The 23,595-nt window shown below is 46.3% G+C and overlaps 1 protein-coding gene across 2 annotated transcripts; it reads right to left on the bottom strand.

Annotated features, from left to right (window-relative positions):
- Positions 1 to 14,739: 14,739 nt before the first annotated feature.
- IL1F10 (interleukin 1 family member 10) lies at positions 14,740 to 23,196 on the bottom strand. Of its 2 annotated transcripts, none has more exons than XM_014852755.3 (5): positions 22,197 to 23,196; positions 18,010 to 18,069; positions 16,155 to 16,240; positions 15,724 to 15,851; positions 14,740 to 15,438 (listed from the first exon to the last, which is right to left on the bottom strand). In XM_014852755.3, the coding sequence occupies exons 2-5, from the start codon at positions 18,039 to 18,041 to the stop codon at positions 15,226 to 15,228; spliced, it is 459 nt and encodes a 152-aa protein (XP_014708241.1). In that variant the 5' UTR covers positions 18,042 to 18,069; positions 22,197 to 23,196; the 3' UTR covers positions 14,740 to 15,225. The 2 variants fall into 2 exon arrangements, with proteins under 2 accessions (XP_014708241.1, XP_070367879.1); XM_070511778.1 differs by lacking the exon at positions 22,197 to 23,196 and adding an exon at positions 21,591 to 22,180.
- Between the last annotated feature and the right edge of the window lie 399 nt (positions 23,197 to 23,595).

The raw sequence follows: 23,595 nt of genomic DNA, 5'->3' as shown, positions 1-23,595 counted from the left end.
CTTATATATTTCAACCACCAGAGAGCTACAATCCTTTGACCTGCTCAGTTTTGCTCTTTCATCTCCTTCTGTCTTCAGTTCCTTACAGCTCCTCATGTGGACCGTTCATTTGTCAGTATTTCCCACTGTTTGGCCTTTCTGCCCTCTCATTGCACTGTTTGGAAAAGCTCTGGATCTGTCCAACATCTGCCCTCTCAGATCCTACACCAAGTCACAGAGCACCTCAGGAGGACATGGCAGATAGGCACCACTGGACATTGATGATAGCCAAAATCAAGTGGCCTTTTGGTTACTTAGCACTCCTTCCATGTTTCTATGCAGTCGTGTGCCACACAGAGACATTTTGGTCAATGATGGACTGCATATACAAGGGTTATCCCACAAGACTAGTACCATATAGCCTAGGTCTGTAGTAGCCTACACCACCTAGGTTGTGTTAAGTACCCTCTATGATGCTTGCGCAATGATGAAATCACCTAACCATGCATTTCCCAGAATATATCCCCCTCGTTAAGAGGTACATGACTGTCCCATCTCCACAGCAAATATTTCTATTTTTTTTAAATTTAAAATTTTTATTTTTATAGCAGTAACATTGGATTATAACATTATATAACTTTCAGGTGTGCATCTTAACATATTTCAAATTCTATGTAGATTACATCATGTTCACTACCCAAAGACTGATTACAATCCATCCCCACACACATGTGCCTAATCACCCCTTTCTCCCTCCTCTCTCCCCGCTTCCCTTCTGGTAACCACCAATCCGATCTCTGTTGCTATGTGTTTGTTTGTGGTTGTTTTTATCTTCTATTTATGAGTGAGGCCATATGGTATTTGACTTTCTCCCTCTGACTTCTTTCACTTAGCATAATGCCCTCAAGGTTCATCTGTGTTGTCACAAATGATCGGATTTCATCATTTCTTATGGCTGAGTAGTATTCCATTGTGTATATATACCACATCTTCTTTATCCACTCGTCACTTGATGGGCACCTAGGGTGCTTCCCAGCTTTGGGTGTTCTGAATAAGGCTGCGATGAACATTGGGGGTGCATGTATCTTTATGCATTTCCACAGAAAATATTTCAAATCTTCCCCACTTTCTTCAATCTCCCACATTACCTTCTCTTCCCTCACTTACAGCAAAATAACAGAAGCTAGTAGGAGACATTCTCAACTCTCCATCAGCCCACATTAAAACCTAGTGAGTCTTTCACTATCCTTTCCTTCTTCCTTTTCATCCCACAGAATGAGGAGCCCCACTCTTATCCAAGGCCAGTCCCTACACTTTTGCTTTGGGTACCATCCCATTCAGCTTCCTCAAGTCTCTCACATCGATCAGTTAGTGAGCAGCCTGTGTGCTAGCCCCATGCTGAGGGTTTGATAGGCATTAGCTTACTCAATCCTCCCAGAAAAGGCTAAGCTGTGGAGTTACTATTGGTATACACCACTTTACCGTGCAACTTGCGCAAGGTGGAAGAAAAAACATTCAATGCTCCTAATTCCACTATCATTAAATAAAATCCTATTTAGTCCTTTTTCCATTTCTACTGGTAAAATTAAGCCCAAAGGCCTGCTGTTTGCTTATCATACAAATAATATTGCCTATATTGCTGGTTTTCATAACTAACAAACAACAAGTATCAGCAATCCAGGAGGTGTTCCTCTCCCTCACAGCTTCAGTGGGAGAGATGTGGTTCTGCATCATAAAGTAGGTCAAAGAATCCATTTTGAGAAGCATTAAATTGAGAACAGCCAAAAGACCATCACATTTTTCTGTGCATTATGAAGCCCTGTGTGAATATTCATACTATCGCCAACGTTTCCATTCTTAGTTAAAATACATATGTCCTTGCAAGTATTATTTCAATAAAGGATCTTATACAACACTGAAGGCTTCAGAAGTTGTTATGTCTTGTAAAAAAAAAAAAACCTGAATAAAAGATATCTGTAATTTTAATTTGTTGCTTTAATTGGCAGTGTGTTGCTGTTGTGGTTTGAAAACACATCCACACATTATTTGAGACTTTTCTCATTAAGAGGTGGCGTCTAATTACCCTCCCTCTGAATGTGATCTGACATTAGTGACACACTTCTAATGAAGAGAATGAAGTGACCGTGGTGTTGAATGGCTTCTGAAGCTAGGTCATCAAAATTTATACAGCTTCTGCCTGGCTCTCTCTCTCAAGATACTCACTCTTGGAATCCAGTCACCATGTTGTGGGGAAGCCCAACCTGTGTGGGGAGACCACGCACAAGCGTTTTGGCCAACAACCCACTGAGGTCCCAATGGAGAACCAGCAACAGCCTCCAGACCTGTGAGTGAATGGCATCAGATGGCTCCAGCTCCCACTCTTTGAGCCCACTCAGCTGATGCTGGGTGGATAAGAAAGAAGACATTCCCAGTGAGTCCTGCTCAACTGCAGATTCACAAGCAGAATAAACACTGTCTTCTTCTTTTTTTTAAGCCACTAAGTTTTGGGGTGGTTTATTTCACAATAGTAGATAAATGAAGCAGTTGCCTTGGAAATAATACTGAAAAAGAATTTCCATATCTTTAAATGGTATAGATACTTAAAAGGTTTCTAGTTAAGTCTGAAGAAAGCCATTGGCACTTTCCTTCCAAATGCATCACACAAAGATAAAAGTATATGATTCTGCTACATTTATATTTTAAAGGTAACTTGAGTGTGTCTATTTCATCCAACTTACTCAAATAAGAAACAGCAGAGTAGAAATTTAAACTCAGATAAATTTACTCCAGAGTCATGCACTTACCCACAAACACATACTGCATCCCCACCCTGTTTTTTATCAGCCATCCTTCTCCACTAGCTCCTTCCTATCAGCTTTTACACCTGTTTAAACATGTCCCATCTTGAAAACTTCTCTTAGCCTCGTGTCTCCCTCTAACTACCACGTCTCTCTCTCCTTTCGCAACCAAATTTATTGAAAAAATAATCTCAACTCACTGTCTCCATGTTCTCACCTTCCACTCACTCCTGGAGACCCTTCATTTTAACTTTTGCTCAACCATCCTCCTGAAAGTACTCTAGGGTCTCTCAGCTCCTAAATCCAACAGACACTTTTCAAACTCTACCAGACTTGATGTACTGTTAGCATTTGACACCGTTGCCTTTCACTTTGAAACCGTGTCTTCTCTAGACTTCCATATTCTATGTCTCCTGGTCTTCCCTTTACTTCTTAAGGCGTCTCCTTTTAAGCCTCTGAAGACTTAGAATTGAAGGCTCTGCATCCTCTGCCTGATTCTCAAATATTTCTCTGTCCTGGACCATTTTCCCTTTTAAACTAATCTCTCCATTTCATTCACCCCACAAAGTCAATTATCTTCTTTATTCAGAAAACTCCAACTTTTATATCTCCAGTCCAAATTCCTCTCTAAGACTCAAGATCTGCACGGCTAACTACCCACCGAACACCTCTGTCTGGATGCTTACATACACCTCAAAACTCAACATAGTCAAAATCAGTACTTATCGTCTTTCCCCCAAAACTGCCACCTAGTCCTCCGTTATTTCTTATGTCAGTGAATGGAATCACCATCCATTAAAATAATCACCATCCATTAGTAGAAACATTCATCAATAGACGCCAAAACTAGAAATCTGGCTCTCATCTCAACAATTACTCCCACATTCTGCGTATAACGAATCACCAAAATCTATCAATTCTACTTTCTTACTATGCCTTAAATCCATTCTCTCTCAGATCCCCTGCAACAATTGTTAGATACTCATCTCTCAACTGGATTGGAGCAGAAACATCACTTAAGAGGCTGTGCCAACATCCATTCTCCAGCCAGCAGCCAGAAGCAATTACTTTAGGAGGCAAATTTGACCACGTCATTCTCCTGCTTGAAATCATTCACAGGGACTCCATGTTGCCTGCCTGTTAAAGACCAGGCTTTTAGCATGCCTTAATGAATTTCATAATTTGGCCCTTGTTTTCCTCTGAGCCACGTCTCTTGCCTCACCTCCTTTACTTGTACTCTTTGCTCCAATCACTTGTGGCTCTTTGGGATGATTAGCAAAAGGTTTCCTTTCCTGATTTTATTCTCGTCAGCCAGAAAGTCTTTAGAAATACTGGCAGTTTTAGTCTAAGGCACTTTATTGTCAGCTACCATAACTTTGTCATAACAAATATTCAAGTCTATGATATAAAATTGTGGATGGTGCCCCATAGAGCCATGCAGTGTAAAACCTGCACATCCCCATGAAGTGATCCTAATAGCTTTGTGCTTGTTTATGAGAGTATAAAAATAAAAATGGCAGTCTCTGTCCCTGAGGAGCTCACAGTCTGGTGCCATATCATCAGAACCTTAATTAAGGGGCAAGCATCCACCTACTGCCAGCAGAGTGTTTGGAGTGAGTGGGAATGGGCTCTGTCACACCCATATTATCTTACCAGGATCTCTTCAGAGCAGGAGCTCCCATCCCTTTGGTGAAGTGATTTGACCACACCTAGGAAGTGCGATCTACAAGGTACAACAAAGATGTACCCAAGGACAAGACAGTAAGGGGAGACACCCAACCTCCAGAACAGGAAAGGAGGTAAGATTAACCTTGAACCTTCACCCCAAAACCATGCCCCTGCCCCCACCCTAGCTGACCCTGGGCAAAGCACCTCCTGCCCCTAGTAGAGTCTATTCTAGTGAATTCTCAGAACCAAGCTTCCCTGAATTTCATTCACTTCGCCTCTCTCGCAGGGTGTATGGGGAAGTAATGACTGATGAGCAGCCTCTCATAATGAGGATAATTTTCCATCATCTTCTATGACTAACAAGCCCGAGCAGAGAATGACATGCTGGGTCACATTTATGGCATATGTTTTTGTATAGGAGAGTTATGTTTTGATTCTCAACTTCCTGTTTTAGTTATTCCCTTTTTGTCATGGAAACATACACACACGGAGCGTCATGTAGGCTGACTGGGGTCTAATTTCTGGGGGCTGATCATGGAGGAAGTGAAGGTCAGTATGCCTTGGGGATCCTCAGAGTCTTCCCAGGAATTCAGATTCCTGGGCTGAGCCCCACAATTTTGTGTCAGCAAGTTTGACATGGGGATCAAGAAATCTTCATTTGTAACTAGCCAATCTTGATGTAAGTGGTCAAGAGGATTCAAGAACCTCTGATGCTCTGAGGGCAAATTATTATTTAACACAGTAAACATGCAAATCTATACACCTACAATGTGATCAGCATCCTCGGCGTACTGTGATATGAAGGGGAAATAGTCTTGGATGAGGGTCAGGCTACTCTTTAGAATATCTGTGAAAATGTCCTTCAGTCTTCCTCTCAGTTTGCGTTTGTGGCTTAGAATCCTTCAAAGCAGTTGATTATGCTCTCACTGTGCCCTCAACACTGAGTTCAGGGTTTTGGAGAGCAAGAAAGAAGTATGAGCTTAAAAAGGCGAGGAAGTCAAAACTTACACATACCTCCTGGCACAGAATCGAAACTGGGAGTCAGTAAATACACATGGAAGGGAGGAAAGGAAGGGAAAAAAAGGAAGGAAACATCAGAAGCACAGCATAAGTACCTTTTCATAATAATATTGCCAGGGGCACCAGAGGCTGGTTGCTCTGAGGCAGAAGGTACTTCTCCACTTCAGAACCCATTCCTAGGGCCACAAACCCTTTGTTTTCTCATCTTCCTCCTCCAAACAGCTTGGGTCTGTGTCTCTCAAGCCTTAGTGTCTCTCAGGCCTTAAGTCCTGCCTAAACTTCTACCAGTCTGCCTCCTGTAGACTAGGTCTCGGGTTGGACATCGCTTCCCTTTGGAAGTCCTTCTAAGGGCTAGCTCTCTTCCTTGGGTTCCCAGTTAGGGTTAAAACCACTAAGCAAGATGAAGAATGTCTGAGAGGGCTTGAGCAAGGTTAGCCTTCCCATCTTCTTCAGAAGCACCAAGTGCTGGACCCCACTTATTTCTGTATCCCCCGTGCCCAGCACGGCAGTTGAACACTGGGTGCTCAGCAACATTTGATGAGAGAATGAATGAATGAATGAGGAGTTTACTGGCCTACACCCCACATCAGAGTTTGTGGTGAAGGCTGGGTAATGTGAAGGTCAAGAGTGTACATTCTAGAATTAGTCTGCCTGGGCTTAGCCCCCTCCTCTTCGATTTCCTTTCTTTTCCATTGCCGCAGCGACTCTGGGCACAAATTCTTTTCAGTGCTTCTCCTCGAGAGGTGGCGTCTATTTCTCCACCCACGAGCCCTTGAATTGAGACTGGCCTTGTGACTTGCTTTGACTAATGGGATACAGCAGGAGTGACCATGTGCGTGCTGGAGCCCAGGCCTCACAAGGATTTGCAGTTTTTACCTTTCCCTTTTTGAACAGCTGCCCTAAGATGCCACATAAGGAAGTCCCTCTAGCCTACTGGAAGATGAGAAGACACACGGAGGAGAGCCAAGGCCCCCAGCCAACAGTCAGCATCAACCCCCAGACATGTGGGTGAGACCATCTTGGACCTTCTAGCCCAGGCGACCCCCCACTGAATGTGTGTGAACCCAGGAACCACCAGACAACATGCAGAATCATGGGAAATGATAAATTGTTGTCCTTTTAAGTCGCTAAGTTTTGGATCGGTTACACAGGAATAGGCAACTGAGATATCACGCAAAGAGCGTCAGACATTGGCTGGGAGCCCTGAGGCCCCATCCTCTTCCACAAGCCCTCCTTCTGGAAACTAGGCTCTTTCTCCACTACTCCCACCCACTGGCACAGTCCTTCCTGACAAATCTGGACACGGGTTCTGATGCTGTTCTCCATGGGCCCTGATCTCCAAATTGGACCATTTGGGGAATCCTACTTGAGTTTCCTGGGACTGATCCCCACGCTGACCTGACCAACCAATATTCCCCCAACTTATTTGTGCACTTACTCCTGTATTCACTCAGAAATGTTGCTGAGTGCCTGACACACGTCATAAAAACTTTTGCATGATCGTGATATACAAACGAACAAAACAGTCAAAGACCTCTGCCCCGTGGAACTTACATCCTAGTGGAAGGGGAAGGAAAAAAGTACAATAAATAAAAAATAAATCATAGAGTGTGTTAGAATGTGATATTATTATAGGGAACTTCAGAGCGCTGAGATTCGGGGAGAGGTGCACGTTGCAAATTTAAATGAAGCAATCAGAGTAGCCCTCATTGAGGAAGTGAGACTTCCAGACAGAAAGCTAGTGCAAAGGCCCTGGGGTAACATTGTGCCTGAAGTGTTTCTCTCCGGAGAACAGTGAGGAGCCTGGTGTGCCTCAAGCAGAGTAAACAGAGAGAGGCACGTAGGAGAGTAGATCATAGATAAAAGTATTAGGGTTCCCCAGAGAAACAGAATCAGTAGGATATGTAGAGAGATATATACATAAAAGAGGAGAATTATTATAAGAATTGGCTCACACAGTTATGGAATCCAGGAAGTCCCACAGTCTGCCATCTGGAGGAACAGGAAAGCTGGTGGTGAAATTCACTCCAAGTAAAAAGGCCCGAGAACCAAGGGCCAGAAGTGGGTGGCAACTGCTGGTGTAAGTCTGGAGTCCAAAGGTCCTAGAATCAGGAACTCTGATGTCCAAGAGCAGAAGACGGATGTCCCAGCTCAAGAAAAGAGAGAAAATTCATTCTTTTTGTCCTATTCAGGCCCACAGTGGATTGGATGAAGCCCACCCACATTGGTGAGGAACATCTTTTTTACTCATTCTGCTGATTCAAATGCTAATCTTTTCCATAAATGCTCTCTCAGACACACCTAGAAATAACGTTTACCAGTTCTCTGCGCATCTCTTAGCGCAGCCAAGTTGACACATAAAATAGACCATCACAATAACCCATTTTCCCCATAAACCTATGAACATTCTTTGGAATAGTGCTCCCTGAAACCAGTCTGGAAAATACTTAACTAGGAGATCTCGGAGCCTGCAGTCCTCTGAGTAGACAGGCTCACGCGACCAGTGCCATTTTTTTGTATCTCGGGTCCCACGGCTGTGGGTCCTCAAAAAATGTCCGTGGGAAATGTTCCAGTGTAGAAGAGCCTGTCCTGAAACTCCAGGCTTCCAGCCTCCTTTGTCACTCTGATTCTACGACCAGAGCCTGGGCCAAGGGGTCCCAAGGGAGTTGGAGGGGATGAGCACAGGAGAGGGCGATTCAGGGCAGCATCTCTGTCACAGGGAGAAGGGATCCCCAGGCATATGAGTTTCGCTCCTTCACATGTATGCACAAAACCTAAAAGTGAGCATGTGTTTAATATGTCTTCCTTCCAAGGAAGGCTCCAAGCTCCTGGGAGCAGGGGCCACGTCCCTCTCGTCAGGGGTGCTAAGAATCCTGCTGTCAGAAGGAAGAAGCACACAGAGCTTTGTGGAGTCTTCACGTGAACCAGATGTGCACCCGCACGTCGTTGGAGAAGGATGCATCTACCTTGGGTGAGACAGACATGTGGGGCACAGGGGCTGACCCACAGTGGATACTAAAGACTGGAGGGATTAATTTGCTTGCTCACGTAGCTCCAGCTCCAAAAGGCAGCGCAGAAGTTGATCTTTGTCGCCACCTGCAGCCTGAAGTTCTTCCTGCCTCAGAAATGGGCTCCCGGGATCCCGAGCCCGGAGTGTTTGGTCTTTGCGCCTTTGAAGGGGCAGAGACCGGAACTAGGTTTGGGGGTAAATAGACTCTTCGTTTTGGTAGAATCACTAGGGAACAACCTTTTTAGTTATGCAAATATAAAATCCACCTGGGAATGTAGTCAAATAATAACTCAAATGTCAGTGCCTCTGCCCAAGATGTTAACTTTTCTGTTTGATGCTCCTTATCTTTATTTCCGTCACGTTCACTGAGGAAACAGTGGTATGTTTTAGCAGAATGGTACCCAGGAAAATTTGGTTTCCACTGGAGTTGTCTTCTTCACTTTTACTATTTCCTCCCTAAATCTGGGCTTAGACTTCCCCAGAACTGCCATGTGCTGTGCGGCCTGTGGAGTTCTGTGTGTTTCTGCTTTGAGCATTGTTCGTAGAGGCTAAAATAATGTTTGGGCGTGGGATCATGAGATGAAAATTTGGGTCAAAAGGAAAATGTGACAGATTTTGAATCCTGGTGGGAAAGATTTAGGACACGCGGGTTATAGGAGGCCCTAAACACATCACCCGCTTGCACACAGTTGCTCCAGAGCTTCTCACAAAAAAGACAAGGCCCTTTATGCATCAGTTGCTGCCTATGTCTGGAGCCTCTTGTGGACACACACACAGCACACATGCACACCCAGGCACTCAGGCACACACACAGCTCACACATGCTCACACGTGGACACAGGTTCACGCACACACACATGCATATCACACTCACGTGTGCACACATTCATGCTCATGAGCACACACAAAACATGCATGCATTACCACACACACACAGCACACTCAGGACTTCCTTCAGGCCCATATGTAGCTGTCTCCTCTGCCAGGAACATCCTTAGCTGCCCCCTTGCCTCTCCCTGCACCTCACCTGGCTGGTCCTCATGCATACTTCACTTCTTCTAAATCCTCTCGGGACCACCTTGCCTACCTCCTACCCTCCCCACCAGCCCAGCTGCCTGAATAAGAGGTCACCGTTGTGTTTTTCAATTACCCATTTAATAGTCTCTGGCCCCAGACCTACCAGTCCACTCTGAGATGCAAATAGTGGTGAATAAGACCAAGTGTGCTGCTCCCAGGAATTTGCATAATAATAGCTCTGATGGACTGGTTGTGGAATGAAGGCTTTGGTGTGGTTGCCTGGGAGGAGGAGGAATTTAAGAGAAGCCTTGGGAGGTGGAAAAGGAATATTCCTGGCACCTCTGAGCTGTACTTATCAGAAGTGACTCCCATTTCTTACTCTTAAATCCCCAGTGCCAGAACATTCCATCATTATTTCTACCAGAGCCCTGGAGAATTTCAATCCATATATCCCTGAGTGCTTTTGCCGTGTCTTGTAGACATTCTGTAGAAAGCAGTCAATAAACATTGGCTTTTATTCATAACGTGTGGTCTCCCCACATACACAGTGTGTCTTTAAAGGGTAGGGATCACGTCTTCTAAATCTCTTGTATCCTCCTCCTCTCCCAAGCACTAACATAGAAATGGCATATATTAGATGCTCGAAATATTTTTTACATTTACATTACTTGATCCAACTCACCTTTGCTGCCCCTTCTCTTGTGGGCTGTGCCTAAGAGCCACCCAGGCATAGCCAGGCCTCCTCTCACTTGTGGGCCCTGCTCTAAGTCAGGTCAAGTTGAGTTACTGTGAGCGAAGGAGATGAGCTGGTGTGGGAAGATGAAGCAGGGGTCAGTCCAGCCTGGGAACCAGAGCACCAAAGCTGATCCCAGAGCAGTGCCAAACAGAAGGCGGGTAGGCGAGAGAGGGAGTAAAGAGGAAGCTGAGATGAGCTGAAGCCCTAGTAGCAGCTGAGTTGGTCCAGTGTTGACCTCAGGGACCCAGGTTTAAAATATGGGTCCACTTGAAATGCGTGGATGATTCCTCTAGAGCTCCTGGGTAAAGTCTAACCTCCTTCGCAAGGCATTCACAATAAGGCCCCACCTATCTTCTCATCTTAATTTTCAGCAACTCCTCAGCCACAGGAGCTGGGGCTTGGCCACGTGGATGACTCACCATGCCCCAGATGTGCTGGGGGTGCTCTTCTATCACACCTTTGTGAGTTGTTCTCTCTTTCTATAATGCCCATCCCTACATTCTGCTAGAAAACTCCTTTTTCTTTGAGGCCCAGACGAAATGAACTTTCTTTTGTGAGACCCTGTCCAGGCTTCTTTGTCAGCTCCACCTCCATGCAGCAATGGCATCCATTCACCTTGCTACCATAGCTCTCGTCATACTGTATCTCGAATGTCCAACAAGAACCAGGTGATCATCCACTAACTCGTTCAAGATTTTGCATTTACTCAGCACCTTCTGGTGTCCCAGCAGCTGCTCTGGACGTTGGTGACGCAAAATTGAACAGAACATGCCCTCAAAACCATAGAGAAGTCTCAACACATAAAGACATAGTTATAACATGAGAGCCAGGTTATAAAGTGATCAGGACACACAGAGCATGGAAGCAGGGAAAGGACCTTAACTTGTTAGAGCCATAAAGCCCAGCATGTCTCTCCTCTGCTTAAACCTCCCTGTAGCTTCCCTTTGCACTTAACAATACATTGAAGCCCTTACTTTGCCTTCAAAGCCCCCGTGATCCAGCCCCCGCTGGTCTTGCTCACCTCCTAACCCTCTCCCTCGCTTTCCAGGCTCCAGGGTCCCTGGCCTTCCATTGGTATTTGAACGCACCAAGCCCCTTTTGTCCCAGGGCTTGTGCATTTGCTCTTCCTCTGCCTGGATCTCTCCTAGTCCCACTCCTTCTGGTCCTTTAGCTTCAGCTCAAAGGTTGTCTCCTCAAAAAAGTCCGAGTCACCTCCCCTGGCCACCCTCTCTAATGTCACCATTGATTATCTACCAACCTCACCCTCTGACCCATAAAATGCACTAACTTGTTGTCTTGTTTATCTGCCTGTTTAGTGTTTCTCTCACTCCCTTTTCAGCTCCAGGGAAGCTTGGTTTTGTCCACCATTCCATGCCCAGCTCCTGGAATAAGAGTGGAATAAAAATTTGTGGAACGACATTGGGGTGAGATGGGCCCAGTTTTATCTTGAGCTCCGACAGGTACAGCCTGTGTGACCTGCAGCAAGTTATTTCACTTCCCTTAGCCCAGCTTCCTCATCTGTTCTGTCAATGGGGGTAAGAATGTTTGCCCTGCAGAGTCGTTCTGAAGGGAAAACATGTCTGTTCTTAAGTGCCCTGGGCCATGGTGCATGTTGGGTGGATGCTGAGGAATAGTACAGAAGACGAAGAGCACCGGCCACTCCTCTGAGCTCTGGCACCATGGGCTCTCTGCTGTATCTGGAGCCCAACCACAGATTCTCCATGAAGTGGAGAGAGATTTGGGCTCGAGGATGAGTGTCAGTTCTAACTGCAAACTCTCAGTCGAGGTCCAGCCCTGTGTCCCAGCTGTAACAAGCCGCCTCAGCACATCAGTTCCACCATAACCTTAAACTCAACACTACAGTACAAAGTCACTACCTCTCCCGCACTGCTCCTCCTTGCTCCTCACACATCTAAACTAGCAGACAACTAACGGTACTGATCAGCTGGTTGAATGACTGATTCACTGTGAGGTATCTGATAGGAAAATCGTAAGACTTGAACTAAAACTAAAATCGTAAGGATCCCACAGCATCGTCCATGGACAGAGGAGGAAAGCTGGGTCCTGCCCAGAGCTTCTTGGCTGTTTCTAGAAGTGCTGGAGCAGATGGACTGCAGAAGAAGCTGTGGCCAGCCTTCCAAGAACTCACCAATGTACATATATACCACATCTTCCTTATCCACTCATCAGTTGATGGGCACTTGGGTTGCTTCCACATCTTGGCTATGGTGAATAATTCTACAATGAACATAGGAGTGCATAAATCTCTTTGAATTGTTGACTTCACGTGCTTTGGATAAATACCTGATAGTGGAATTGCTGGATCATATGGGGTTTTTTTTTGTTTTAGTGAGGAAGATTGGCCCCAAGCTAACATCTGTGCCAATCTTCCTCTATTTTGTATGTGGGATGCCACCACAGCATGGCTTGATGAGTGGTGTGTAGGTCCTCATCCAGGATTTCAACTATCCAATCCCAGGCCCCTGAAGCAGAGTGCACAAACTTAACCACTGTGCCACCTGCCAGCCCCAGTATTTCTATTTTTAATTTTTTGAGAAATCTCCATACTGTTTTCCATAGTGGCTGCACCAGTTTGCATTCCCACCAGCAGTGTATGAGGGTTCCATTTTCTCCACATCCTCTCCAACATTTGTTATTTTTTGTCTTGGTAATTATACCGATTCTGAGGGGTGTGAGGTGATATCTCATTGTAGTTTTGATTTGCATTTCCCTAATAATTAGTGATGCTGAACATCTTTTCATGTGGCTGTTGGTCATCTGTATATCTTCTATGGAAAAATGTCTATTCATATCCTCTGCCCAATTTTTTATCAGGTTGTTTGTTTTTTTGTTGTTGAGTTGTATCACTTCTTTATATATTTTGGAGATTAATCCCTTGTCAGATAAATGATTTGCAAATATTTTCACCCAGTTGGTAGGTTGTCTTTTTGCTTTGTTCATGGTTTCCTTTGCCTTGCAAAGTTTTTTAGTCTGATATAGTGCCATTTGTTTATTTTTCTTTTGTTTCCCTTTCCTGAGTAGACACGGTATTTGCAGAGGCTAGCTACCAAGGCTGATGTCAAAGAGTGTACAGCCTATATTTTCTTCTAGGAGTTTTATTGTCGTCCCGTTTGCAACAACATGGATGGACCTTGAGGGTATTGTGTTAAACGAAATAAGCCAGACAGAGAAAGACAAACACCATATGATTTCACTCATATGTGGATGATCAACAAACTCATGGATGAAGAGAACAGATTAGTGGTTACTAGACAGGAAGGAGCTGGGGGAGGGGGGTGGGCAAAAGGGGTAAAGGAACACATGTGTATGGTGATGGATAAAAATTAGACTATTGGTGGTGAGTATGATGCAGTCTATACAGAAACTGATATATAAGAATGTACACCTGAAATTAGACAATGTTATAAACCAAAAAAAAAAAAACAAATCTAACACAAAAAGCCAATGATATTCTCAATACGTATGTGCCTTCAACAGCATTCTCAAATAAAATGAGTTTTGGATTTAAGAAAAACAAACAAACAAAAGCAAAAGCAAAATGAACAAACAAACAGAACAGGTTTCCGAGCCCCGTGGTGGTCCTCCTGTTTTTTGCTTTGGTTTGGGAGTTTTTTGTTTTCCTTCATTTCGGTCCTGGATGGAATCGATGCCCCTTTCCTCTAAGAATAAATGGAACCTCGCCCCACTGGCATTCCAGTGGTTAGGGGGGACACACAGGCCCAGCCCCAGTTCCTGAGTGGACTGGCAACCCTGGACCAAGCCGACAGCGTATTCTATCACCCCACCCCACCTCATAATTAGTTCAGGGCTGGGCACATAACCCAATCCAGAGCAAGGACAGTCAGGCCTCGAGGTTTTATGGATTTGATGGGAAGAAGTAAACTTGCTATTGCTTAAGGCCAGTGATTCTCAACCAGGGGCAATTCTGCCCCACGGGGGACATCTGGCAATGTCTGGATGCATGTTTGCTTGTTACGACTAGAAGATGAGGGATGCCACTGGCACCTAGTGGGCAGAGGCCAGGGTCGTGCTGCACCTCCTACAATGCATGGGACAGTCTCCACCGCAAAAAATTAACTGGCCCAAAGTGTCAGTAGTGCCAAAGCTGAGAAATCTTGCTTTTTGACTTAAACTTCTGAAGAGATAAGCCTAGAATTGCTGGTGCCATCACACATACTTGCACGCCAGAGGAGGTGGAACACAGACAAGGAGGGAGAGAATGGAAAATAGAGGGTAAGAATAATAGTTCTGATATGCCTAGGGACCTGGATGAGCTATGCCTGAAGCCAATGAACTGGGACGCTTGTGCCAATAAATCTCCTTTTTTCATTAAAAGAAAGAAGAAGAAAAACTCACCAAGTTACCCATGCCCTTTGCGTTCAACATTGCACACATTAAACATTGGGTTAAACGTTGCAACCAAGGCCTCCTAAGGCCCTATGTTAGTCTCCCACTGCTGTTGTAACAAATTACCACCAACTTAGTGGCTTCAAACAATAAAAATTTATTACATTACAATTCTGGAGGTCAGATGTCTGAAGCGGATGGCACTGGACTAAAGGTGTCAGCAGGGCCATGTTTCTTCCGGAAGCCCTAGGGGAGAATCCATTCCCTTGCCTTTTCTAGCTTCTAGGAACTGCCTGCATTCATTGGCTGATAGCCCCCTTCCTCCATCTTCAAAATTAGCAGCATAGCATCTTCCAATCTCTCTTGTCTGTCACCCTCTTGCCTCCTTCTTAGGAGGACCCTTATGATTACATTGGCCCCACTGGGACCATCCAGGATGGTCTCCCCATCTCAAGATCCTTAACGTAATCACATTTGCAAAGTCCCTTTTGCCTTGTAAGGTAACGTATTTAAAAATTCTGGGGATGAGGAGGAGGACATCTTTAGAGGGCCATTATTCTGCCCACCACAGACCCCGAGCAGGATGAGCTTGGTTTGGGGGCACCAGCCTGGAACTCAGTCCTGCCTCCCTACCTACTCTGTTCAAAGTAGAACTCAGTGCAGGGTGAGGGTTCACTCTCCTTGGTGAGTCGTACTGGCTGCTGGGGCTCAGCTGGGCCACAGAGAAACCAGCCAGGCCAGGCAGCAGCCTCGAGCCTGAAGGCAGAGCCCATGCTTCTCTGGAAGAAGGTGAAATGTGTGGCCTCTTCACCGCCCTTGTACAGGTCCTCGATGTTCACATCCTGTTGGGGCAAGGCAGCCGGCTGCAGGATGAGGCTGCTGATTGAGATGTCAGCCCTGGAGGCCTCTGGCTTGGCCAATGAGGGACTTGACAGGGAGGGTCTTTACCCAGGGGATGGCCTTCTGCAAGGTCTTAGCACCGGGTTACAGTAGGAGATGGTGGGAACCTGAAGGAGAGGGACGTGTGGACCTGGCCGGGAATCCACAGATGGGCACAGAGATGCCAGAGCATCTTGGAAGCCAGGCCAGTTCTCCAGGTTGTCCTAGAATGGGGTGCTATCTCTCACCTCCAGCTGCAGGGAAGGCCCATCTCCTGTCTCCACACATGCCAGGCAGCGACTGCCTCCCTGGATCCCCAGAAAAATGGGGACCTTGGTGCGATCCAGGCCTCTGTTGGGAAGTATGCAGATCTTCTCTGGGAGGGAAGAGAGAAGAGAGCCAGGAGATTAGGAGACCCCAGATCACAAGCGTGTGGGTGAGCTAAGGCTCAGGCAGGAAGGAACTGCCCAGGGTACACCCGGCTTGGCACCTGCATGCAGGCTGCTGGGTGAGCTGGAACTCCTGTAGAGGTGATGACCCCCTCCCTAGGTGAAATCCTCAGCTGCTCCCTGCATCTTCTCACTGCCACTGGAGGTAGGAGGAAGGCGAAAGGAGAAGGGAGAGCCTGTGGTAGATGGAGCATGGGCAATCCCAGGGAATGGAGGCCCCGGATGCTCACCTGCACAACAGTTGTCCAAATCAGGATCCCCCACCAGGAGCTGGCCAGCTTTCAAGTACAGAGACTTCTGATCTGCATCCTTAATTCTGGAACAGGATGGCAGTGCTGATGGCCCACTCCCTTCAGGACCACTGAGCCCCCAAGCTTCCCACCCCCATGCTCTGAATTATCACACTGAACATTTGGGGGTTCTTCTCCCTTCTCCAGGTGAGAAGGGGGGCACTGCTCCACACTAGTGCAGATAAAGACCAGGTCAGCCTTAAGGCAAGGGAAGGCCCCCTGGGGCTCTTGATTTTCAGAGGCTGCACCTCCTCCCTTTGCCAGGCTTGGCTCCTGTCAGGTGGGGAGGGGAGCCAGGGCCTTCTCACTGAGGGGTAGAGTTTGCCTGACTATGCCACCCTTTTCCATAACTTCCTGAGAAATTTCCTGATGAGGCTCAGATATGTCTGGGATACGGCGAGCCTCATCTCAGATTTTCTGGCTCTGCCCCATTTTTCATAAATATTTATTCTCTGCAGTAAAGGGATTAGTTAAGTGTATAATGAAGTGTGATTTGTCTTTCAGATATTTTAAAGACTTTTTACAGAAGAAAATTCACAAATCAGAAAAAAAAATCCTATGTGATGGTGAGTATGCCAACATGGCCACCCTCTCTGGGTGAGGTGTACTCTGGGGTGGGTCCACGTTATGGGCGCCAAATAGAGGAGGTCAGCAGAGAGCTGGAGCAGGGCCTGATTACAGTCATTTGAGGTTGGCTGTGATTCTAATGATCAGCCTGGGAGGGGAAATATGTGCCAAGGAAGCTGGGGAGAAACCTTGGTGAGCGTGTGCAACATCAAGGTCAAGCAAGTTATTAGCTCAGTCGTCTGGCTGGTTTCAAAGACATTCGTCAGCAGCTCTCAGGGCCTGGGCAAAACCTTCCAGGGAAAAACCTCTGGGCCAATGCCACCACCTCCAAAAGATTTTTCTCTCTCAATAACAGCTAATTATAATACCCTTAGCTAATAATTGCATGTGTTTAAAACAGGTTCACTTGTACAATAAAAATAAAGATCTGAAAAGAGCCTGGGCTTGCCTGCTGGCATTCTCCCTCCAGCCTGCACAACCAGGACTTGTAGATAACTTGTCTGCCAGCAACAGTCTGTTGGAAACCAGAACCCAAGCTAGATTCCCCAAAGGGTTGACTTCTATTTTGTCATTTGTGTGTTTTGTGCACACGTCTCGCCTTCCCAGCCAAGCAGTAACTTCTTGGAGCCCTCCTCGGGCCCCCCATGTCTATGGCAGGACAAGCTCATGGAGGAGCTGAGGAAATGCATGCCAGAGGTCAATCCTATTTTATCTCATTCTTAAAGGGCTTGAGGTCGTTTACAACAAAAATTACAGACAACGAAGTGGTGAACTAGAGCTAAAGACCCAAACGTGGAATGAGGTAAAATGCAAGGAAAGGTTGGAAGCTCAGACTGGGAGGAAAGGCCACAGAGGCCAGTCTCTGTCATTGAGATTCAAAATTGTCTCTGAGCTTTTAAAGAGAGGAGGATGGAGCAGCACAGAGACTGTGGAATCTGAGTCCTGTGACATAACCTCTCTGAGCCTCGGTTTCCAGAGCTGTCAAAGGGGCTTAGCAATGCTCCTCTTGTAGATTTCTCAGGATGGAGGCGAGGCAGTAGAAGGACCAGCATCTTGCAGATGCTCAGGAAAGAGAGCTATTGTTGTGATAATGATTAAGCTTAATTGTGGGGCACTTGAGATTCTAGGGTAAGAGGGGGCCTCATCCCTCTGACTCAGCCTTCTTTCCCTCTTCCCCTGTCATCCCCAGACCCACGATTAGGTAAGGGAGGACTCCAGGAAGACTTACATGTAGTATCGTGCCATGGGGAGGGAGCACATTCCTGCAATCAGGGGTGACTGGTTCTTGCTGAAAGTAGAGAAGTGCTGTCAGAGAAGCACAGCCGTGGAGCCGGGGAACAGACACCCTGAGAGCCCTGAGTCACCTAGTCACAGGGTGGATAGTTCCCACTAGCCTGCTTCTGCATAACAGGCCTGCCAGAATCCACCAAGGTCTCCCCCAGCCCAGCAAGCTCCAGGCAGCTCGAGATGATCCTCACGTGGGGCTGCATGGGAACAAGTTGGACAGGCAGGGGTGTGAGCCTGTGACACGTGCACTGATGCTAGCCCTGGGAGACCGGAGAACAGGAGGACTTCCCACGGCTGAAACTGGTGTGGGATGTACTCTAGCCTCACAGTGTGAGAATGAGCCTAGCTCAAACCCTGTCCTACTTCCTGGCCTGTCCATCGCATCACCATGCTCCTGCCCTCCCCTTCCTAGCAGTGGGTTAGGCCCAGAGCTGAGGGAAGAGCAGGTCACCCCACAGAGTTAGAAAGCATCGTTCCGAGGGACTGGATCACTATGCCAAGATTGTGAAAGAGAGACCATCCCAACTCCCCTATTCTACTCCAGATGGGAAACAAGCTTGAGATAGAGACGCTTGTGTTTTTGAGGGTGAGTGATCTAAACTGAAGCCAGTATCCCCATATACCCCAGAGCACAAAGCTTCCCACAGCTCCCCTCCTTCTGGTTGGATTATCCTGCCCTAGATCTTTTCCCTAACAAGACCACCTTCAGAAAGGCCAATATGGAGTCTACCATGGAAAGAAACACAGAGCTAATCAGGTCATGAGGACAGTAGAGGTTGAAAAATAGCCCAGAAAAGTACAATGCAAGGATGGCTAAGGCTGAGTTTACCGAGTAGATCTGATTCCCACCAAGTAAGAAGAGAAAAGTGAATGAAAAAGAGAAGAAGGCAGAAAATAAGAGGGGATGGGTAAAAGGAAGATGGGAAGAAAGGAGCAGGGCTCAGAGATGGGGAGAGGAACACTGAGGGACATTTTGGGAAGCCGGTAAGGAGGAACAGGTTGATGCTACAGCAGGACTTCCAGCCACCGCAGCAGCACTGAGCTCCATGGCCTGGGTGTTAGAGGATTATAGCCGAGGGGGCTTTTAGCACTCGGTGACCTTGGACAAGTCATTTCCTATCCCTGGGCTTTGCAGTGGGAGTCTAAGAGTCGGTGAGATTGAAGGATAACAGGCCACCGACAGGAGCGCAAATTCTGGATGGGTGTTGGCGACGTGAATTAAAGTCTTCCAGCATTCTATGTACTTTGTAATTTTACCTGTTGCCCTTATTCTAAGGAAGAATAATGGATTGCCCAAATGGTTAGTTATAAAGATATTCACTGCATCATTTTTTATAATAGCTGGAAGTGGGAAATAATCTAAATGCCCAATAATAGGTGATTGGTTAAAAAATAATGGCAGACTTAGTAAATAAGAAAGTATGTGTACATTAAAGATGCTATTGTAGAAGAACATTCTATGATATAAAAATATTCAAAATACATTAAGTGAAGAGTGCAGGTTATAGATAGTGTGTACATTATGATTCCCTTTAATTCCACACAGTGAGAGACACACATGCATAGAAACAAAGATTGCCAATATTGCTATGGCATTGTTATTCAACTATGGCTGACAGATTACACTGACTTTTATTTTATTTTTTTAACAAGTCAACATTTTTTCTATATGAACATGAATTTCCTTTGTAGTATAGAGTAAGTTTTAGTTTTTTTAAAAATGAATTGTTCAGTCAAAGTCATTGGCTCCCAAGCGCGCCTGCCTATCGAATCACCTGGAGGACTCTTGATAAGTACTATTTTCTGGGCTGAAGGTTCTGATTTGGCAGGGCTTCAAGCGATTCCAGTGATCAGCTAGGCTTGGGAACTGCTACGCTAGCTCAGTTTTTCTTATTCTCTAATGAACATGCCCATCACCTGCAGCTCTTGTGAAAATACAGATTCTAATTCCCTAGGTTGGTGAGAATTGAGATTCTGCATTTCAAACCCACAACCAAGTGATGTTAATGCTGCTGGTCCCTGGCCACACTTTGAGTAGCAAAGGACCAGCTTATCCCTCAGCCCACAGAGTCCGACAGAAGCCTGGCCTCAGTGCAAGCCTACTTGATGCCGTGCTCTCTCTCCGTCAAACAATTGGGGCTCCTTCGGTTGTAGCACCAGAACTACAGGCAGCCTGGTAGCTGTGCCAAGATCTGGCCAGGGCAGACTGATTGGAGGGACCCTGTGGACAGGCAGGCTGATGACTTGCACTCTTGGTCAGGGTCCATTCAAAGAGCCAGCAGAAATTGAGTGCTGGTCCAGTACAGCAGGATTCTCTGGGGCCCGTGAAGACTCCTGTCCTGATGCAACCCCAAATCCCAATATCTCTCCTAAAGACACCCATGTCAGGGACCCCCTGCCTGAGGTCTGACTAGATCATGAGGGAGTGAGTAGGAGTGAGAAGCCAGCTTCTAGTCCATGATAGAGCCTGGGGTTCTGGTGCTGAGCATCTGCCATGGTCCCTCCCAATGCACCATACATTCCATACCCAAAGCTTTCCCTTCCCTCTTGTCCCCAGGTGACCTTTCACTGGACTTTGGCCTATACTCCTCCTTGGACACCATCTCTGGCTGCCTCAGACCTCTTCAATGCACCTGTCCTGGATCAAACACCACCAAGTAGCCCTGGGCTTTCTCCACGTTCCTTTGCACATCACACCCCCTACTGCCTCCTGGTTCTCCTACACATTATCTATAGGGAATCTGCTCTCTCCAAGCCTGGAATTAACTTCTGTGGAGCTAAATCGAAAGACTCTCTTGATTCCTCTGATATTTGGCTGCCCCTACTTCAGAACACTTGACATTGATCAACTTCCTTCACACCTATCCATTTTCCCCTTCTTAGGTCCATTGCAGATTCTCCCTTCCTTATGGGGGCATCCCTGAGGCTGGAAATCACAAGTCAAAGTCCTAAGAACTTCTCTCTCTTATGTTGCAATTCATCCATTTCTGCCGCTGCAGTGATCTTTTTGCTCTAATGCCTCCCAAGTCCAGACTGAACATCCTACTTTCTCTCCAGCAGTCTACAATACATCCCTCTTTGGACATCCTGCCCTCACACTCAACCAGATATACCCAAGGTCAAATTAATCTTCTCTTCCTTGCCCATTCATCCCTCCCAACTTCATTTCTCTCACTGCCATAATCTTCCTCTAGTCAGTGAGATTTAAAACCTGAGTCATTGACAGTCTCTCCCATTTCTCCTGACTTTATGTTTGATTTATCAACAAGTTCTAATAGATAATTCTTTAAAATATAAGTTTTCATAATAGACATTAGACCTGTGCCCGTATTCCTGGTTTTTCTACCTTCAATCCAGCCCAACCTATGTATGTGCCTGGACTCACGTGCTACATACTGCTTTCGCTGCATCCCTGCCCACCTCTAGAATCTACAGTGGCTGCCCACTTCACCACCATCTGGCCCCGATTTACTTGATGAGTGTGTTTCACTTGGTTCTTGCACGTAGGACATAGAAACATACCCAGCAGGTTTGAATGGCAAGGCTGCATTCCAGACCCAGCTCTGCTACCAGCTTATCTTGCCATCTTGGAAAGTCCCCTTTTGTCCCTGGGCATCCAATTTGTTATCACTGGAATGAGAGGCTGGGCAAGGTTAGTATTTTTCAAAGCTAAGTTTCACAATGAAATTTTCCATAGAAACCTAATGAAAGTAAAATGGATAAAAGGGACCTACTTTTGTTGAATGAGGAAGTGATGAAGACACTAGAACCCTGCTAGCATCTTCCTTGACCACTGACGCAGGTACTGGGACATATCTAAAGAACCCCCAAGTCTCACCAAACACTGTTGAATACCACTGGCCTGGATGATTTCTTTGAAATTACTTTCCAAAATCTATGATGCTAAATATTTAAAAATCTTAACTTGACTTAACTTGTACCTTCTCTTCAAATTCTTCTATGTGCCCCTAGACTTATTTAGCATCCCACAGTGTTCTGTGGAGGGGATACCTTGTTATCTAGAGAGCTTGCTAGGAGGAGTTAAGGGAGGGGGCATATCAGAGATATTAACAGAAGGGAGAAGAAAACAGAGAAAGAGAGAGAGAATATGGCCTGTCCGCCACTGACCTGCAGATCCTGGGTGCCTGGAACCTGTGACTGATTTCTCCAGGGCATGTACACTGAGTTTATACTGTCCCATCAGGGTGGGTCAGGCCTGCAGCAATCTTTATAATTGGCTCCAGAATGGGAAAGAAGAGCCTAGGGATTTCACAATGTCTTCAGCACAGTATGGATAATAAGAAGGTGGGGGCATTAATGAGTGTTTGTTGGAGGGGGAGAGAGTCACTCATAAAGCCTTGGCAGAAGCTGGACTCGGGGCCCCTGCTCATAGCTACTGTCATTGACATTGTTATTGGTGGCTTTGGCCGCCAGATAAACAGTGCTGGGGTCAGACGTCTTCATATCACCATCCCTTTGGTGGCCCATGGGGCTCCATTCTAGGCTTAGAGAGGTGGAAGAGGCAAGAGTGAGTGTGTCTGAGGGGCCTAAGGACAGATCAATCTCTGATGCCTGAAGCCAGGCTGCAGCCAGTGAGGCAAAGTGAGAGCAGGGCTGTCAGCACTGTGAGTGTGGCCCTGTTTGGAAAGATGAAAGGGAAGTCTCTGCTTTACAACACCTTCTATTAGCTGGTATCAGCTTGACAAGACAGAGTGTCTAAGGAAACCCGTCTACGGAGGACGTTGACCTTAGATCCATCCCGGGACTGGGCAGGTGCCATGTGCCCTGGACCACTAGGGCACACGACACAGTGTCAGCAGGGCAGGAGTAAAGAACACTCAGGCCTCTCATTGACATTACTCAACTCGGTCCATCCATCTCCCCATCCATCCGTCCATCCATCCGTCCATCCATCCACTCACATGGGGCAGAGAAGCTTGGGCATAGTGTTCTCTAGGGACCAAGAGCCTTATTGTAATTCTCCCTCTTAGGTCATTTGCAAATTTCCACAAAGGACTTGGCGAGGAAGTGGGAGAGGTCAGTCCAAAACTCAGTTGCCTGAAAAGTGAGAAATAAGAAAAGGTGGGCAGGGACGAGACCAGATTTCTGTTTTCTAAGGCCATTAGTCATTCTTCATCCCCTCTCCCAATCTCTTATCCCACCAAAGAAAGAACCAAAGCATGGGGTATTATGCCAGGCAATCAACGAGTGTTTACCGAGCATTTACATGCTATGTGACAAAGACATCCAAAACATGGTCCCTGTTGTTAAGTAGCTTTACAGTCCAGCTGGGGAGCTAAGTTACAAACAATTGAAAAGACAATCAAGAAGACCAGACTCTCGAATCGAATCGGAAGGCCAAGGGCATACTGGAGACAAGAGAGGCAGAGAATCTCCGAGAGTAAAAAGATAAATTCCTCAAATTGAAAGGGCCTTAGACATGACATTGTAGTCTCCCTTCAGACGGAGAAATTCATGCTATTGCATCCCTGAGAAGTAGGTTAATCAGGCTTTGCTTCAACACTTC

This window comes from Equus asinus, chromosome 6 (genome assembly GCF_041296235.1).
Source record: "Equus asinus isolate D_3611 breed Donkey chromosome 6, EquAss-T2T_v2, whole genome shotgun sequence".
NCBI classification, from domain to species: Eukaryota; Metazoa; Chordata; class Mammalia; order Perissodactyla; family Equidae; genus Equus; species Equus asinus.
The sequence above is the reverse complement of the archived record's forward strand: the minus strand, read 5'-3'. Positions and strand labels throughout refer to the sequence as shown.

What these genes read in the sequence shown, in the direction of transcription:
- IL1F10 (XM_014852755.3), bottom strand. Translation starts at nt 18,041, where the DNA reads ATGTGCTCCCTCCCCATGGCACGATACTACAT. An exon ending in CCCATGGCACGATACTACAT is followed by an intron (nt 16,241 to 18,009) that starts GTAAGTCTTCCT and finishes ATCCTGTTCCAG; the next exon opens with AATTAAGGATGCAGATCAGA. An exon ending in TTTGGACAACTGTTGTGCAG is followed by an intron (nt 15,852 to 16,154) that starts GTGAGCATCCGG and finishes CTTCCCTCCCAG; the next exon opens with AGAAGATCTGCATACTTCCC.